This window comes from Mobula birostris, chromosome 15 (genome assembly GCF_030028105.1).
Source record: "Mobula birostris isolate sMobBir1 chromosome 15, sMobBir1.hap1, whole genome shotgun sequence".
NCBI lineage: Eukaryota > Metazoa > Chordata > Chondrichthyes > Myliobatiformes > Myliobatidae > Mobula > Mobula birostris.
Genome location: NC_092384.1, coordinates 40,255,035 through 40,274,442, shown reverse-complemented (window position 1 = coordinate 40,274,442; position 19,408 = coordinate 40,255,035). Strand labels below are relative to the sequence as shown.

The window sequence follows — 19,408 nt, the reverse complement described above, 5'->3', positions numbered from 1 at the left end:
TGACTGATTTGTTAAAATTTCATAGATCTTGTTTGTTGCTTTTCCCTCCAGATTGATGCTGTATCTTTGTTCTTGCTGTACTTGGTGGAGATGATTTCCTCAGGATTACAGATTATCTACAATACGGATGAGGTATTGTTAAAGAGACAAATACAAACGAGCAACTTGATTTTCAAAAAAATGTTGAAGTTAGTTTGAATTACTGTTGAAAATATATTCACTAAGGGACTCCAACATGCAGGTTTATGGAGTAGTTAGAATGAAGGAATGTGAAGAAGTGGTGGGGTTGTAGCTTTGCAGAGAGAGGAATATGGGTCCATTAATGTGCCAGGCACTAAGGGTCTCAGCATGATCAGGATGTCAGGGTTGGTCAAATTGTGGGAAAGTCAAGGAGTTGGGAAAGGAAAGGTAATGTATTAGAGAGATACTGTCCATGGGCCTAAATGGCTTATGTGCATGGAATAGCTGGCACATTAAAAGTAAGGTTGCCTCAACAGTAACCATTAATGGTCATTGTGATCTGATTTCCAGAGTAATACTGGAAATTGAAACTTTCTTCATTTATGCTATAGAGTTCTCTATGAATTTCCAAATTTTCAAACAACTCTCAAGCCAGGAGGTGCAGGATTGAATTTTCGGTGGTATGAACTAATGTTTTCATAAGGAAAGAGTTAAATGTGATTCCTACTTGATATATGCTGAAATATAAGATACCAAATAATGCTTTATTATGGGAAGGTACTGGGGTAGGAGCTATTTTCGAGTTTTGACAGGACTTCAAAATAACTGAATAAGGGCACTTTCTTTGCACAAGGAAGATTTGTCTCGTAGGCCGGGTCATGATTAGTGCTACACTAAGAATTGGAGATAGCGACAAGAACATGAAGAGAGAGAAAGAAGGCTGTGTGAAAGTTTGTTGGATCTCTGGTTCCCTCCAGCAATGCACAGATCATAAACGTGTCACCATAGAGCTGACAACTTTGAAGTTAATCCCTGATCTGCAATGAATGTTACCCTAGAAAGGATTACTGCTGCATTTGAAGATGGCCCTTCTCACAATTTTATTATATTGAATAGGACTAAATGAGTAAAAAATCTGTTTTGATTATTGATAATTAAATGTCCTTTAAGAGTTATTACACTGAATGTATCTGTGTAAAAAAATTTGAACGGGATAAATAGAGCACTGATAGAAGATGTTTGGTTTATTACGCCTGAGTGTTCTTTGATTGACATATGTAACAAACCCTATTCCTTTTCTCTTTCTCTGCAGTCTTACAGTGTTTGGCAGTTATATCCGGAAAATAGAAAGTACTTACAGTAACACTTTTGAAAATACTTGATAAGCCTGTTGGCATCAGCTTGTCAGCCATGTATTCCAAATTTTAACCTCTCATTACATTTAAAAAAATTATTCCTTCTGTTTGAACCTTGCAAATCACTTAAAATGTTGCTTAGGTGATCATCTAAACAGAGAAACCTTCCATTTTTATTTTAGCTTTAACGTGGAACAAATGTATATTGAAAAGGGTGATGCAAAAGGTACTTCTCACAGAAAAATATATCTGGACAATTTGTCATCAATCTTGATGAACTAGATGGGTTTAATGAAGAATAGAATCTGGAAGATGGAATTTCAGAGTTTAGGGCCTCGATAGTTGTACCCATTATAGCCAGTAGCAGAGTAATTAACGTCAGCAATGTACAGAATAATAATGCAGTGTTCTTGTGGCTTGTAGAGTTGGAGGTGGTTCTAGAAATTAGAAGTTCAAAAGTTCAAAGTACATTTATTATCAAAGCATGTATACCATATGCAACTTTGAGATTGCTCTCCTTACAGGCAGCCACAAAACAAAGAAACAAACAGCTTCAGTTCAGTTCAGAGACAAGTAAACCTTGTGGAGTAGCGAGCTGAATCGGCCCGTCTCTTGCCTCCAGCCCCGACACCAAGAAATGAGAACTGAGGTCATTAAGTAAAGCAAAACAAGATGTTGTGGGACCAAGTGACAGTATAGCCCAACAACTGCAAGATGACTAGGGAATACATTTTACTGTAAGTTAAAATATTGACAACAGCACTTTGGATTGGTATGGGCTTATGTTCGGTAGAACATTGAAAATTGACCAGGTGAACGATAGCATAGTCAACCCTAGAGGTTACTAAGATATGAGTGTTGAAGGCATGGCTGGAATGGGGTGAGTTTGTGGGGACAGAGCTACGTAATTTTGTTAATGGAACTGAACTAAAAATTTAAAAATAGGACCAAGAGATTGTTCATTTGGCCCTACAAGCCCATTCTGTTATTCACCAAGATAATACCAGATCTATGCACCACCATTTTCCCTGCTGGGGAGAGAATTTCAAAGATTTGCTATCCTCTGAATGAAGACATTTTTTCTTTCAGTTTTAGATGGTCATTTCCTTGCTTTGATACTTCTATTATTTCTGAATTTATCTTGATGGGTCTTCCTAGAATTTTGAATGTTTCAGTGAAGTCACTTATCATACTCTAAGCTTCATAGCCCTACACACTATTTCCTTGTTTAACAGACCTGGCATCTAGAAACTAGTTGGGTAAATCTTCACTCACTCCCTCTGTGGCAGAGAGACCAAAATTGCATACAGTAGGCTACCCAGGACCTAGACTTCAATACCCCTTTGTGTAGCTGGATCCTTGATCTCTTCTATTACAAACTGCATTCAGTTTGGATTGACAATAGCACTTCCTTCACAATAACCATCAGCACAAGTGCACCACAGGGCAGTAAGCTTAGCCCCCTGCTCTACTCACTTAATACTTATGACTCTGAGGGTAGGTGCAGCTCTAATGCTGTATTTAAGTGTGCTGACGACACCATTGGAATCAGCATATAGAAGGGTGACTGAAAATGTGGCTGTGTGATACCACAATAACAACTTCTCACCCATATCAGCAAGACCAAGGATCTGATTATTGACTACAGCAGTAGGAAACTGGAGGTTCATGAGCCATTCCTCATCGGGATCAGTGACACCGTGCTATTGCAAAGTAAGCACGGCAGTGCCTCTAACTTTTTTAGAAGTTTGTGAAGATTCATAATATCATCTAAAAATTTAACATACTTCCGTAGATGTGCAGTGAAGAGTTAATTGACTGGTTGCACCTGTGCCTGGTATGGAAACACCAATATCCTTGAATGGAAGAATCTACAAAAAGTACTGGATACTGTCCAATCCATCAAGGGTAAAACCCTCCCGACAATTTAGCACATCCACACAGACTGCTGTCACAGGAAAGCAGCATCCATCATCGAGGACTCCCACCATCCAGGCAATGCTCTCTTCTCACTGCTGCCATCAAGAAAGAAGTACAAGAGCCTCAAGACCCACACCACCAGGAACAGTTATTACCCCTCAACTATCATTCTCTTGAACCAGAAGGGATAGCTTCACCCAACTTCACTCACCCCAATGCTGATCTGTTTCCACAACCTATGGACTCTCTCTCAAGGACACCACAGTGGAAACCACTGCTCTCCAAAAAACTGTACACCGACACCAAAACCTGATCCCAACTGTAAAACTTTCTGGTGGAAGGAGCATTATGGTTTTTGGGTTGCTTTGCTGCCTCAAGGCCTGGACAGCTTGCAACTGTTAAGGAAACAATGAATTCAAAATTTTATTAAGACATTTTACATGAGAATGTCAGGGTAACCTTCAGTCACCTGAAGCTTAATAGAAGTTAAATGATGCAAAAAGACAATGATCCGAAATAGAAGAGTAAATCAATAACAGAATGGTTTAAAAAGAAGAAAATTTGTGTTTTGGAATGGTTCAGTCAGAGTCCGGACCTTAACCCAATTGAGATGCTGTGACAGGACCTGAAGAGGGCTGTACCTGCAAGGTATCTCAGAAATATTATTGAACTGAAACAGTTTTGTCTAGAGGAATGCTCTAAAATTCATCCTCACCATCATGCAAGTCTGATCAGTAGCCACATGAAATGTTTGGTGGAGGTTATTGCTGCTATAGGAGGTTCTAGCAAATACAAGGGTTCACATACTTTTTCCAGCCTGGACTATGAATGACTAAATAATGATTCCAATAAAGACATGAAAAATACAATTGTTTGTGTGTTATTATTTTAGGCAGATTGTGTTTGTCTATTATTGTAACTTAGATGAAGATCAGACCACTTTTTATGTGTAATTACTGCAGAAAACCAGGTAATTGTAAAGGGTTCACAAACTTTTTCTTGCAACTGTAACTGCCATATAAATTTTAAGGAAAGAGCAATCATTCTATCACTTTGCTTTTTCCAAGAGTCTGCTTTATGATAAGGTTATAAATTACTCCTTCCACATTGAATAAAATACGTTGCCTTTTCTTCCTCTATATATTTATTTTGCTTTTTTGACTTCCACTTCGAACTTTCTTTGTAATGCTCTCTTCTGACTGTCTTTTCAGATTCCCATTCCCAACTAAGCTAATTTAAACCTGCTCCTAAAGTGGTCATAAGCTTATCTTGGTGAAACATAACACCATGGCTAAAAATAGTCTGGCTCAGTTTCAGATATCTGGCAGGGAGAGGAATGGAAATATTGGTCAGAGTATTGATTTTACTGCAGAGTCAAAAGACAATGGTCAAAAAATTCAGTTGGAGGAACATTTTGCTCCTATAGTCTTAGATCTCTGCCAGCAGTGGAAGGTCAAATGTATGGGGTGGGGCGGGGGGTGATTAATAAGTTTGTGGCCTAATGCAGAAGGAGTCAATTTTAGAAAACCTAGCACATTTATTTTTCAACATAGTCCCCTCCTACATTTACACACTTAGTCCAGCAGTCGTGGAGCATACGGATCCTTTCTTTGTAGAAGTTAGTGTCTTGGACCTCCAGAAAGTGGTCCACAGCAGGGCTGATTGATAAATTCATGGCCTAAGGTAGAAGGAGATGAGTTATTAACTTCAAACTTTCTGCATAATCACTCAAAGAGTTGAACTGCACGTGCATGTAACGAGAGCTGTATAACTCATCTCTGTTAGCATTTTTGTTATTCCCTCATTCAGAATCAGAATCAGGTTTATTATCACCGGCATGTGTCGTGAAATTCGTTAACTTAGCAGCAGTACACGATAAATATAGAAAGAAAAAAAAACAAAAAGTAAATCAATTACAGGAAGTATATAAACAAGAAAAAATCTACAGATAACTGGATATTCAAGCAATACACAAAAAATTCTGCTGGAATTTAGCAGGCCAGGCAGCACCTATGGAAAAGAGTACAGACAACATTTTGGGCCAAGACCCTTCAACATGACTGGGAAAAAAAAGATGAGCAGATTTAAAACATGGGGGGAGGGGAGGGAGGAATACAAGGTGATAGGTGAAACTGGGAGGGGGAAGTAAAGAGCTGGGAATCTGATTGTTGAATGAGATACAGGGCTGGAGAAGAAGGAATCTAAAAGGAGAGGACAAGTCCATGGAAGGAAAAAAGGGGGGAGGAGTACCAGAGGGAGGCAAGGAGATAAGGTGAGAGATGGAAAAGGGGATAGGGAATGGTGTAGGGGAGGGCATCAGGTTGGATGCTACCCAGACGGAATATAAGGTGTTGTTCCTCCCACTGAGTATGGCCTCACCACACATTTATATTCCACCCCCCCCCCACACACACACTTTTTGCTTTTAGCAGAGGTCACTCCCTATGCGACTCCCTTGTCCATTCGTCCCTCCCTGCTGTTGTCCTTCCTGGCAGTTGCCCTTGCAAGCAGAACAAGTGCTACACCTACCCCTACACCTCCTCCCTCACTACCATTCAGGGCCCTAAACAGTCCTTCCAGGTGAGGCAACACTTCACCTGTGGACTGCTAGGGTCATATACTGTGTCCAGTACTCCTAGTGTGGCCTCCTGTTTATCAGTGAGACCTGACGTCAGCCACTTCTACTTCTTGGACAGCAGCGCAGAGTTTGAGCCATGGGACAGTAATTTCACGATGTTCCATGAGTACGCGTGTAAGTGAAGGAAGGAGGCTGCTTGCTTGCTCATGGATGTTTGGGAGGCCATGTCAGGGGCTACAGAAGGGTATCAGTCCCACCTAGCTGTTTGAGCTGTCTTGATGGAACCTATTATCCATCACCCTCAGGATGGAAGGGTGAAGGAGTTGGTTTGTTGTCATCCTTTGTATGGACAAAGACTCATTCACCCATACTTGCTATGTTGTTTGTCAAAGCTCTTTGTTGCAAGGTTAAGGAGAGAGAGACTGGAGGCTGGCAGGACAGGCCAATGCTGTCCGTGACGTGGATGTTGCTAAGGCAGGGAGTCATAAGACTTTGGGGACCCATTTTCAAGAATGCTAGTTCTGAAGATGTTCATAGGTGAGGGTTTGTGTGCACTCCCTGGGCAAACGTCTCTGCTATAACCCACCCCTGTGGTAACTTTGGTGCAGTGGGAGCATCTGATAGCTCATTACGTTGCTCGAATATCTCTTTGCAGCAGGAGCAGGATCGCGGCCTTTGAGTCGAGTGACAGATCTTGCTGGCTAGGGACTTGGCGTGAGGGTGGTGAGTCGCTGCTTCTAGAGTGGGGATGTTGTCTGGAAGCTCGTTGCACTCAGTGAGTGTGAGGAGAGCTAAACACATCTTTTCATCAACAGATTCATGAATGAAGCCTCTTACTCTTTGCCCAACCATCCGTGATACATCTGTACATATTTTAAGTATGTAAGGGTACGCACCATCGTTTATGTTAAGGACATTGAAAAAAGATGATCTGGCTAAAGACTTGTTGCTCTGATCATCCAAGACAATATAACCCTCATCCTCTCCTCACAGTGGCCTTCTAGGTAAACATTGATGAGACAGATCTTTGAACATAGCTTACTGGTGGAGTTTTCCCCACAGGCTTCAGTACAGGAAGTGGTAGCAACTAGAGAGAAAGGGAATTTGACTCCCTGCCCCACAATGCTGTAAGGAGGTACTTGTGTTCTTCACAGACCAGGGAGCTGGCCAACATGAAGAGCTGCCGTGTGTTTGTCGCTGTCACTTTCAGAGCACTGGCTGACAGCATTACAGTCCTGCACCCAGTGGTGGTTGAAGCTTGCTCTTTAAAGAAGGTCCTTCACTCCTCTAGATGTTTCTCCCTGAAGCTTCTACTCTTCCGCAGAGGGTGTGGTTTCCAATGTAGAGGGCACTGTTTGTTAGTATCTTCTGACATCTTAGAATCATCCTTTTGCCAGCGTTGTCCACTTCAGTTATGTGCACCATGACCAGGCCTCTAACAGATTTCTCTGATTTAAGTGATGCTGAGCTAGAGGTGGTCACAGTATAGTTGATAAAGCACAATAAAGTTCCTCATTTTGGCTTCATCCTGGCTGAAACTAGAAAATAAAATAAGGGTGGGAAGCTGACTCAATTTTCCAGTTTGTTTCTGGTACCCTGTGACATCCATTTCTCCTGTAGACTAAAGAGGAGTTTCTGCAAGATAGGACTAATGACTCATGCAGTGTTGAGGTAAGACAAGCCAGGGAAATTGCCTTTGACTTTGGCTGCCTCCAACTCCAATAGCAGGTCTCCTAGCTCTTGCAGGAGACGTTGGGATTCCCTGCCAGAAATCTTGGGGAAGGACTTGAGTTTGTTGAAGAGTGTGGTCTCCATTGCCTCTGCAGATCCATTGCACTCTTCCAGTCTTTGCCAGACTAAACTGAGAGTGTCACTGGGGTGTTTGATGTGAACTGACCTTATTCTGCTTGTATATTTAGCAGATCTGGGTCCAGGCCACTTCCCTAGTGTGTCGAGTTCTTCACTAGACTTGAAGTTGAGGTCTTCAGTGCCATTGGAGAATGTGGTCTCCCAAGCTCAGTAATTTTCTGGTTTTCAAATTTGGTGAGTCTGCCTGTCAGCAGATCATGATAGGTCTATGAATATCGCAAGATTCATAGGTGGTGTGTGCACCTTAACAGAACGCTGAGCAGCTGAATTATGCATTGGTATATATGAGCTTTGGAGTCTACTGCTACATGGCTGTCCTTCTCTTTCATATCTATGGGCAAGTGAATGCTGTCATTGGACGTTTTAAGGTATCTGCCAGTTCAGTGTGAGTACGAGGGTGTGAGGGATGCAGACTCTGTTCTGTCCCATTTGGGTAAAAGGTGTCGAGTTGTGGTGCGTTATCTTGGGGAAGACGAGCCCCCCTCCCCCATTCAGTCCTGATTGATTGGCTTAAGTCTTCAGTGTCTGCTGTTGGGTGGGTATAAGCATAATAAGACTGGTGAGCCCTCTCAGCTGAATAACCTGGTGAGTTTGATCTATCATCATTGTCAGTTAGCTGTTCCATGCCCACCACGGACCGTAGAGGTTAGAGCCCTCCTTTGCAGGTTACAACAGTGAGATCTAGTAATTTAAAATAAAATAACAAACTAAATCAGGAAGGACATAACAGTCCTCCTTTCGTAAGCCATGATTATATTTGTTTTTATTGTGACGGAATGTGTATTTGTTGTGAATTATTTCAATGTTTATTGTTATTCCACTATTAAATCTTTGTATAATTTCCTAGTTTACCTTCATGGTAGCTGTTTGTCAATGACTCAAGACAGCCACATCATTTCAAGCTTGTGGGTCCAAATATCCCTGTTTTTTTCCTGTGTGTACAATTAATTCTTCTGATTAATATATTGTTACAAAAACATGGCGAATTCTGATGTTGAACCTTAATTTTTTATACAGTTTTTCCTCGATGTGGAACTTGGACGTTAAACTCTAATGCCATTGCTGATCTTTGTGATCGTTCCTTTCACAGTGTGCTTGATTTTACCCAATAATCTACATACTTCATGGAAATACAAAGTTATCATTCCCTGAACCTCGGGTCGAGAATGATGAGTTCGGAGAAGGACATAAAGATACGGAAAGCACTGGCGTGGAGGGCTATGAACGACATGAAGGAAATCTGGAAGTCGAACCTGACCCGAGGGCTTAAAAAGGGGATTTTCATAGCAGTCATAGAGTCCATTCTCACGTACGGATGCGAGACGTGGACACTCACCAAGACGATGCGGAAGTCTCTAGATGGTTGCTATACACGAATGCTCCGGATGGCTCTTGACGTGAGTTGACAACAGCACGATGAACGTTGAGCTCTATAACAACCTACCGATGCTCTCCACTAAAATTGAGGCGAGAAGACTGCAACTAGTGGGGCACTGTCTACGCCACCTTGAGCTACCTACCAGCCTAGTCATCATATGGGAGCCCAAGCATGGAAGGATGAACCCTGAGCGCCCTCCCAAGACTATGGTCAACACGATCCTAGAAGACAGCGGTGCGGCTAATGTCGATGAACTGAACACACTGATGAGGGAGAGGGAGAAGTGGAGAGTCCATCATCGTGCTCGACACTGGCCCCCTAGGCCTGAGTCAACGTAGTAGTAGTAGTAGTAACCTTCCTTCATTATCACTTTAAACCAGTGTCTACTGCTAGTTACCTAGGTAGGTCATTGGTCTGAAACAGTAGTAGCAACATCCATCAACACAGAACACCTCCTTTCCTCAGAACTGTTGCCCTTACCAGTTTATCTTGATTGATTTGATGTTGTTGCTTTTTATTGGGTCCTACACTTACCACCTTATCACAAATGAACACTGAAGGATTTTTGCTCTCAGTCATGTCATTTTTCCTTACATAAGAATTATACTATTTCACAATGCTAGGAGATGGTAACCATCAACTGATCAGTTGCTGACTATCTTATTCAGTAGCTGTTTGGTTGGTTTACATTTCCTTGTTTTATATTGTTCAATCGCATGTTAAACACTAAGACGAATGTTTTGTTCTATTGATGCTTAATAGGATATTAACTCAAATGGAAATGTACAGGCTTTTGTCCATTTAGCAAAGTCACCTCATTAGTAATGCTGAAGATTCAATTTTGTTTGAGTGTTACATATGGTATAGGAAATTATGCATAAGAGAAATCTGAAGTGGCATAAGCTCTGGAGAATTACATAGAGGGAAAAAGATTTAAAGGCATCAGAAGGACTAATGAAGCATCTCAAATCAAAATCAGAATTGTCTGTAGCCAGAAATACAAGGCACTAAGATGAGGTGAAGTGAATTTGAATGTACACCTTTGAACAGACATTAGCCTTTTGGCATCTGATAACAGAGGTAGTTGATACAATTATGATGGACATGGTGAACTTGTCAATTCTTTATACAACCAATGTGTAGTATTAAACACAACTACAAAAAATATGGCGCTTACTGAATCGTATGTTTCAAAATTAACATCTGACTGAAAAGTTAGCTCGGTATTTGAGTATTATAAGTGACATTTGAATTCAAAATTTTTTATTACTTTATGCAATATAGGCATCACAGTGGAGCTAGCATTTACTGTTCATTTGTAAATTGCTTTTGGAAAGATAGTGATAGATATTGCTGAGATCCGGTAAAGTTTATAATACTGGGTTGGTCATTCTAGTATGTAAACTCACTACTGCTGAAGAAATGGTGATGTGGTTTGGGATCCTGGTGTTTTTATGAACCTGCTTCTCCTCTTCTGGGTGCTAGAAGTTGCAGGTTTGGGAGATGTATTAATTGTCTGACAAAATAAGATGTTCTACACTGTTTGCAATTGAAGATTTTTTTGTTGTGATGTATATAGGCAAGTGCAGAATGATTTACCTCTTAAATTTCAATGGGTGTTTGAATGGAAACTAGAGACAAAATAAAAATGTCTGTAAACAATTTATGGAAAGACTTTGCATAAAAGTGCCAGTATCAAGCACAAAATGAAGGAAGAAATAATCCAAGTTATGGTATCATGATATTCAACTTTGTTTGCTTGATTAAGCAAAATAGGCAAGAGAGTTAGGGAGGATTTCTCTTAAATATTGGGGGGGGGGGGCAAGAAGCATTGTTGTTTAGTCAGATCTAAAATAATTATTGAATGTTGTCAGCCTCTGCTCAGTTGTTTTTTTTTAATAGGTATGTTTCATTCAAAATCTTGTTTTCTGTGTGGAAAGAAGTTACCGTAGACCAGATTTTGGTATGTGGGAAAGAGGAAGCAAGTACAACAATGGGAGCACTGAACTACACTCAAGGTAGGGCTTTGCACATGATTGCTATTGCACAATAATTTTTAGTAACTTTAATATGTTGACCAAATGCAAAAATAAAATAGAAAATTACTCAGATTCTATTATAATGAACAATTACAACTTCTTGAAGCAGCATAAAATATGCAATTTTGTTTTTATTGGTAACTCCCGTTTTGTTTCTATTGTAAAAATCTTAATTTCATCCCGTGGTTTTAAGAATATTAGGGAGCCCTGGTGAAACCAAAGTCTGTAGGCATCGATGCAGATACCTGCAGATAGGTATGATTTCAGAAATCAGTCATTTCAGCTCCAGTATATTACTGTGGGGTTTCTTTAGGACAATGCCATTGACTAAATTGTCTTCAACTTCTTCATCAATGAGCTTCCCTCCATGAGGTCAGAAATGAGAATGCACAAAATGTTCACTTCCATTCATAACTTCTCAGAAAATGACACAGTCCGTGCAATGGAGGTGCTGGCCAAAAGCCATGTCCATGAAAATAGATTCTGATTACCTGCCCTTAGTAATGGTGACACTACTAAATTTTAAAACAAAAACATCCTGGATAATTACTCTTAACTAGAGTCTCAACTGTACCTGACATACAAATTCTGTTCATAAGATGGACTTCCCAAATCATTTTCACTTTCTAAAGGGTACAAATTAGGGAGATGAAATATTGTCCATATGTGTTTGTGAGGACAGCTATAACAATATTCAAGAAGCTCAACATCATGCAGAAACCCCATGAAAGGTGTTAATTTCTTCCATCACCTGCGCACTGAAGCTCAACATGTATCAGCTACACAGTACATTGTTGGTAACTGGAACTACTCTGTCAGCACCTTTTAAACCTATCCAGAAGGATAGGGACAGCAGGTACATGAGAAAACCTCCATCATTTTTCCCTCCAATTTGCCTCCCATCTGACTTGAAAGTGTGTTGCCATTTCTTCTTTACTACTAGCTCCAAATACTGAAACTCCTCACCCAAGAACACGATTGGAGTTCTTTTATCACCCACATCCTAATACAATGAATTTTAAAGTAGCATTACTAACAAGTTCTGCTGAGAAAACAACATTCAATGCAAATTAAGGTGAAAACGTAATTACTTATTGCACATGCGTGTGCTACACAACCACTTGGACAACAATGTTCAGGAGCTGCAATGTGTTGATCTTGACTTTCAAAGTAAGTTGGACAGGCAAACAAGGTTAAAAGAAAAAATGCAGGATGTGGGGGGAAAAGGTGAGGCAATTTAGTCAATTGCATTAATGCTGCAAAGACATGACTCAATGAGCCAAATGTCTTCTCGTTTGTAACAATACTATACTCCATACAATAGACCATAAGACCACAGGACATAGAAGCAGAAGTTGGTCAGTCGGCACATTGAGTCTGTTCCACCATTCCATTATGGCTGATTTATTATCCCTTTCAACCCCATTCTCCCCATAACCTTTGATACTCTGACTAATCCAGAAACTATCAACTTCCTCTTAAAAGATCCCTAATGACTTCTATTGAATTCCAAAGGTTCACTACCCTCTGGCTAGAGAAATGCCTCCATATCTCTGTTCTAAATGGACATCCCTTTATTCTGATGCTGTACCCTCAGGTCCTAGACTCCCCTACTATAGCAAACATCCTCCCCACATCCACTCTATCTGGACAGTTCAATATTTGATATTCAATAGGTTTCAATGAGATCCCCCCCCCCCCCCCATTCTTCTAAACTCCAGCGAATGCAGGCCCAGAACCATCAAACATTCCTCATACTTTAATCTTTTCATTTCCAGAATCATTCTCATGAACCTTCTCTGGACCCTCTCCAATGCCAGCACTTTTTTTCTTGGATAAGGTGCCCAAAACTTCTCACAGTACTCCAAATGCAGTCTGACTATTGTCTTATATAGCCTTGCTTTTATATTTATTCATTTATCTTTATTTAAAGATACAGGTCTTGTGTAGTCAGTCCCTAATGGCCCCTTGAGCTACAGCACCCCAGTAACCTCACAACCCTGATTAACACTAACCTAATCATGGGAGAGTTTACAATGACCAATTAACTATTCCCCTCTCACTCCCTCCTTTCTTCCCTTCCTGACTCATCAGGTCCTTCAGGCCTTTCGAACCGCACTGCCCAGCAAACCCCAATTTAACTCTCGCCTAATCGTGGGACAATTTAGAATGACCAATTAACCTACTAACTGGTACGTCTTTGGTCTGCGGGAGGAAGCCAAAGCATCCGGAGAAAATCCACGCATTCCTGCAGAGGACGTACAAACTCCTTACAGAGGATGCTGAAATTGAACTCCTGACTCCGATACCCCTAGCTGAAATATCGAAAACATGAGATGTAGCGTCCTTGAAAGTGAGTCCATAGGATGTGGGAACTGTTCAGTGATGGGATGAGTGAAGATAAGTAATGTTATCCACTCTGGGTCAAGATCCTGTTGATTGAGGGGTAATAACTGTTCCTGAACCTGGTGGCATGAGTCCAGAGGCTCCTGTTACTTCCTCCTTGATGACAACAGCGAGAAGGGCACATGACCCGAATGGTGGAGTCCTTGATGATGGATGCCGCTTTCTTGCATCAGCACTCCATGTAGGTGTCCTTATTGGTGGGGATGGCTTTACTTGTGATGAACTGAGCTGAATCCACAACTTTTTTTGTAGACTTTTCCCTTCACGAGCATTGGTGTTTCTGTACCAGGCCATGATGCAACCAGTCAATATACCCTCCACTACATATCTATAGAAGTGTCAAAGTTTTAGATAACATGCCAAATCTTCACAAACTTATAAGAAAGTAGAGGTGCTGTTGTGCTTTCTGTGTAATGGCACTCACCACCTTTGATTTGGCCTACATTGGTGTCATTAGCAAACTTAAATATGGCATTGGAACTGTGCTTAGCCTCATAGTCATAAGTATAAAGCATACAGGGCAGGAGGCTAAGCACACAGCCTTGTGGTGCACCTGTGATGATGGTGATTGTGGAGGAGATGATGTTGCCAATCTGAATTAACTGGAATTTGCAAGTGAGGAAATCGAGGATCCAGTTGCATAAGGAGATATTGAGGTCTTGGAGCTTATTGTTTAGTTTTGAGGGGATGATAGCATTGAATGTTGAGCTGTAATCAATGAAGAGCATCCTGATATATGCATCTTCACTGTCCAGATGTTCTAATGTGAAGAGCCAATGAGATAACATCTGCTGTCAACCTGTTGTAATGTTAGGCAAACTGTAATGGATCCAAGTTGCTTCTCAGGCAGGAGTTGATATGCTTCATCACCAGCCTCTCACAGCCCTTCATCACAGTGGATCTAAGTGCTACTGGATGATGGTCACTGAGGCAGGTTACCACACTGTTCTTAGGCACTGGGATAATTGAACCCTGCTTTCCTCAGACTGCCGAAACGAGAGGTTAAAGCTATCAGTGAAAGCTCCAGCCAGTTAATCAGCACAGATCTTTAGTACACATCCTGTTAGCCCATCTGGGCTGGATGCTTTCGATTTCACCCTCCTGAAGGATGCTATCACATTGGCCTCAGAGACGGAAATCACTGGGTCATTAAGGGCTGTGGGAGTTTGTGAAAGTACTTCCAGGTTTTGACAGTCAAAGTGAGCATAAAAAGCTTTGAGTTCATCTGGGAGTGAAACCTTGTTGTGACTTATGTCACTTAGTTTCACTTTGTAGGAGGAGATAGCATTCAAGCCCTGCCACAGCTGCTGAGCAGATTTCACTGATGCGTTTGGTCCGGAATTACCATGTCATTTATGAGATGGCTTTCCAGATTTCGTACCTGGACCTCTTGTATTTTCCTTGGTCACAAACACCTGAACGCCACCAATTTGGCCCTCAACAGATTATGGATCTAATGATTCGTCCAGTGCTTTTGGTTGGTGAAGACTGAATGACTTTGTGGGGGGACACTCGCCTACAACTGCTTTTATGAAAATCCCCGACAACCGAGGTGTCTTTGTTCAAATCATCTGATGATTTCTTGAACTTGGCCCAGTCCAGCGACTTGAAGTAGTCCTGTAGTCACTCACATAAAGTAAGCAATAATAGCAGACATGTAATGTAGGGAATCAATATCTCCGCTGGGCACAGGGCTAGAGAAATATGGTCAAGACCATTTGAAACAGCAGATCTAACCTTTACCCCATTGAATGCGCTGCTGTAATTTACAAGAATTGTGTCACTGCATGATTAGAGTATTGGGTAACCCTGTACTACAGTAGTGAATGGCCATAATGCACGGGCTAGGCCTGGAAATATGATTTCTGCAGTTCAGATTTCCCATGATATGGCAAGTACAGAAACCGTACATTGCTTTTCAACAACTATAATGAGTTTCAAACGAAGTTTAAGAGAACAGTGGGCTAGCAAGAAATGAGGTGATTACTTGATCATTATAATCAGTTATGAGGATCAAATGCTTATAATATGTAAATTTGTTTCTTGCATTAAGCCTGTAATCTCTCAGCTTGCTACCAAGCACACACATTCCCCCTCCCCTCAACAGCCACTTTTATCTTTATTGGCCTCTGGGAACCACTGCTTAACATGCATTAATTTATAATGCTGGGATTTGTTAACATTTCTCTGAATTTTTCTGCACTCTTCCCCCTTGCCACAACCATTCTGCACTGTGTAATGCCTCTGTTTTTGCCATGTCAGCAGAAAAACCTACCTAGTGTCATTCATTTCTAAAATGTTTGTATTATATTGATTCTGTGCTTGTATTGATTTTGAAATTTCAAGCATGTTTTTTATTTCAATAGTTCAGTTGGTATGGCCAAAGCTGCTTTGGAAGCAATCAATGGATTTAATCTCTTTGGAAATCAGGTATTCTTAATTAGATCTGTCAGTTTTCAATTTTAATATCTTAATTAGTAACGGTTAGTTATCCATTTACAAATGCAAAATAAGAAATCATGCAAGGTCATAATAGTATATTATTTTCTACAGTCTAATGTTTATGTAGGATGCTATTTATAATTTAAGTGAAGAGCTAATTAGTAAACATCACCCAGCAATGGAAACTTAATTTACTGAAGTTAGCAATTGCATTTTCATGGTTTTGCGTGATCTTTGGTGAAGAAATCTAATTTACAAATGATTTGCAGGAAGGTACAAAATATAAATTAGATCTCTGTTCCAACACATAAGAGAAATGTATTCATCCTTTTAATGGTTAAAAAATTATCTGACTATGTTTGTAAATCTAATTAAATTTACTAGTTGCAAAGGCAATTTAACTTGTGTATAAAATATTTTTGAGTGATATGTAATAAACTTTTAATAAAATAATAGAAATATTTATGGTGGAATAATTGTGTTAAATGTTATATTTGTTTAACCTGATTCTAATGAAATTTAGAAGGATGCTCTAAATTTACATTACTTTTGTAAAGTGAGCAAGGATGACAATTTGAGCAAGGATGACAATTTCTACTTGAAACCTCAAACCAGAACTGAGGGAAGAATTTGTGGACAGTTGCACAGTTGTTGAAAACGTGAATAATAGACACCCTCATGCATATATTTTTAGAGAATTCAGAACCACTGAGATGAAATATAACAGGGGTTATAATCTTTGGTTGACTTAAGTGGTGTGAAAACATGGGACCATTATCAATGTCACCAAAATTTCACTTAATACACGAAACAACAGAAGCTTCTTTTAACAGTTTATTGTTATTAAAGAGACTTATTATTGTATTAACATAAATCCAACGCAAATATCAATAAATATATGCATAAACTATCAAGAGACACTTTATTAAAATCATATTTATTATTTAACAGCAAATCTATTTCTAAATTAAACTCTACATAATATTTAATAGGTGCTCATTTTGTTGAGTTGCTAACTATGGACCCTCAAGGTTAATTTTGCATAAACATTTTGCTGTAAATGGATTTGAAATTGTACTTTGATTATCTCAATAGAGATTTGCATAAATACAGAATTTTTCAGCTTATGAAGGGAAAAATGTATCAGAAAGCTGACTTCCGAAATTTGTTTCATATCTAGTTCAGGGCAGCATCAGAAGATTCCAAAGGGCACTGTATCCCTCATTTTGTACCATTTTTTTCAGTATTTCACTAGTTATTTCAGGTGTGCATCACAATTACTGAATTAATTTTGGAGGACTGTTGTATTCAATCTCCTATATTGACTTTACCTAAATACGTTTTGATCGATAAAGAAGAGAAAATCTGCAAATGCTGGAAGTCTAAGCAACACACACAAAATGCTGGAGGAGCAAGTTGCTGTCCTGCTGAGTTCCTCCAGCATCTTGTGTTGCTTGAGCAATAAAGAGACCTTTTAAATCAGTGTTGGATTGAATGCCTGTGGATCAGTCTAACTTAACAGAAAGTAGAGGTAAAACTTGAAATGTTTGGCCTGAGTGTGGTTGAAATGAACCAACAAAGAAGGAACACTAATTCAGATAAAAGTCAATTTTTATAATTTAAAAAAATGTTCAAATAGAAGAGACCTCTTTCTGAGCATTTTAACTAAAGAAGTATGAAATAATAGTGAACCATTCAATGGAATTTTGTATTTATTTGGGACCTATTAAGTAGATTTTACATGGATCAGATGCCAAAATGCTTGTAGTGGGTAGAAAGGGAAAATAAAAAGTTAATACTATCCAAAGAAGGAGCGAGCAGTCTGGAATCCTGTCAAAAAGTGATGTTTTAAACAAATACCTAAAGAAGGGGTGGGAGGAGTACTGGCTGAAGAAGGCTGTAAAAGGTCTAGAGACATAAATACCTTCCATGGGGTGAAGGGAAGGGGCATATTGAAATAAACATTCAGGAGTACAAAGAAACTTCAAGCTATTTGCAGCACTGTAGAATCACTTGCATTTCTTTAATTCACTATGAGTGGAAAATAATAAATATATCTTGATTTACAAAATTATTCTTTGAGTTTCATAGGTTAAGAATGTAATTCTGGTATACAGCTTTTTAATGCTCAGTTCTGGCCATTAGTGTTGGCTGTATAGTACTGAAAGCATTGGACCCACAAGTTCCATCAAATACTAAATTCTTCAGTTTAAGGTTATCTTTAGCCATATTTGTAACTGGTGTATTTTCCTATTTCAACTTTCATTTCTTAAATATCTGCAGTCCAGATCTCAAATATGCTGCTTTGCAGCATAAATCAATTTTAACCTTTTCTCTGTGATATATCAATCCCAATTTGAAATTTATAACGTCAAACTTGTGTAATGTCATTCTGTTACTTTGATAAACCAGTACATTTTGAGTTTATTTCATCTAGCAGCCAAATAAAATTTAGTTCTGAGAGATACCTATTAAGTCATGCCTTCAATGCTGAAGAGGCTAGGATTACGAATCGTTTCTCAGAATTATTGTGGTTAATACCAGAGATCAGCTATGCTCTCTTAAATGTGCTAGAAATTTTTTTCCAATTATTTAAAGACTGTTCTTGCTCCTGCATCATTATCTTAAAAAGTTTTGGTTTAAGAAACACCTAAGCAATTATTTGATGTAAAATTCTCATTTTGATCTCGAGTGTTAATGTTTTGATTGTAAATCAGTGTTGTGAAATCAGTAGAAATGCTTTATTATGTTTAATATAACATGTAATTGCAAGTTATTGCAATCATCATTATTTCCAAAATAAAAGTGAGAAAGAGATAATTACTGGTTTGTACATATTGTGTATGTACAGTCTATGCATGTGTTTAATCATAAAATTTATATCCTTTTGACCTTATTTAGGGTTGCTCTTGGTCTGTCATTTTTGTTGATTTTGATGCGCACAATCGAAACAGACAAACGTTTTGTTCACTCCTTCCACGGGAATCTAGATCCCATGTAAGTATTTCTGAAGGTGATAAGCATTTCATGAAAAGAATTAACTGTTTTACACTTTTCTGCAGAACTCACCTCATTGTTTCAAATCATGCATTGGTTTAGAGGGCTAGAAAGTGTATTTTTACAAAATTACCTTCTAATTTTCATATTTAAACATATATTGGCTGCTGCTAGTACCTGTGGATCAACAGTTTTCAACTGGAGTTAGTATTTTGGCATAATAATAGATCCTTTGAAGAGTTTACTTAGTCTTATGCTGCGTGAACAAAGCCATGTTAATCTCAACACCAAACTTTTTTGTGCTTTTTGTGTAAAGTTTGCAAACATTTGCTAATCCTTATTTGAAAGTTCAACAGTGTCTTTTATTTATATAGAGCTTGTCAACAGCAATATTAAGTATATGTAGCTTTCCCTAAATTCTCTGGGAATATTCAAATGAGTGCTTCAATGTGAATAAAATATG

The 19,408-nt window shown here is 39.2% G+C and overlaps 1 protein-coding gene across 3 annotated transcripts in view; it reads left to right on the top strand.

Annotated features, from left to right (window-relative positions):
• Window positions 1–19,408, top strand: part of phkb (phosphorylase kinase, beta) — a 274,547-nt gene that overhangs the window by 64,734 nt on the left and 190,405 nt on the right. For all 3 annotated transcript variants that reach the window (XM_072279636.1, XM_072279637.1, XM_072279635.1), the window contains 4 exons: window positions 52–132; window positions 10,964–11,079; window positions 15,873–15,936; window positions 18,850–18,945. In XM_072279636.1, the coding sequence (XP_072135737.1) occupies window positions 52–132; window positions 10,964–11,079; window positions 15,873–15,936; window positions 18,850–18,945 (357 nt within the window). The remainder of the gene's footprint in view (window positions 1–51; window positions 133–10,963; window positions 11,080–15,872; window positions 15,937–18,849; window positions 18,946–19,408) is intronic.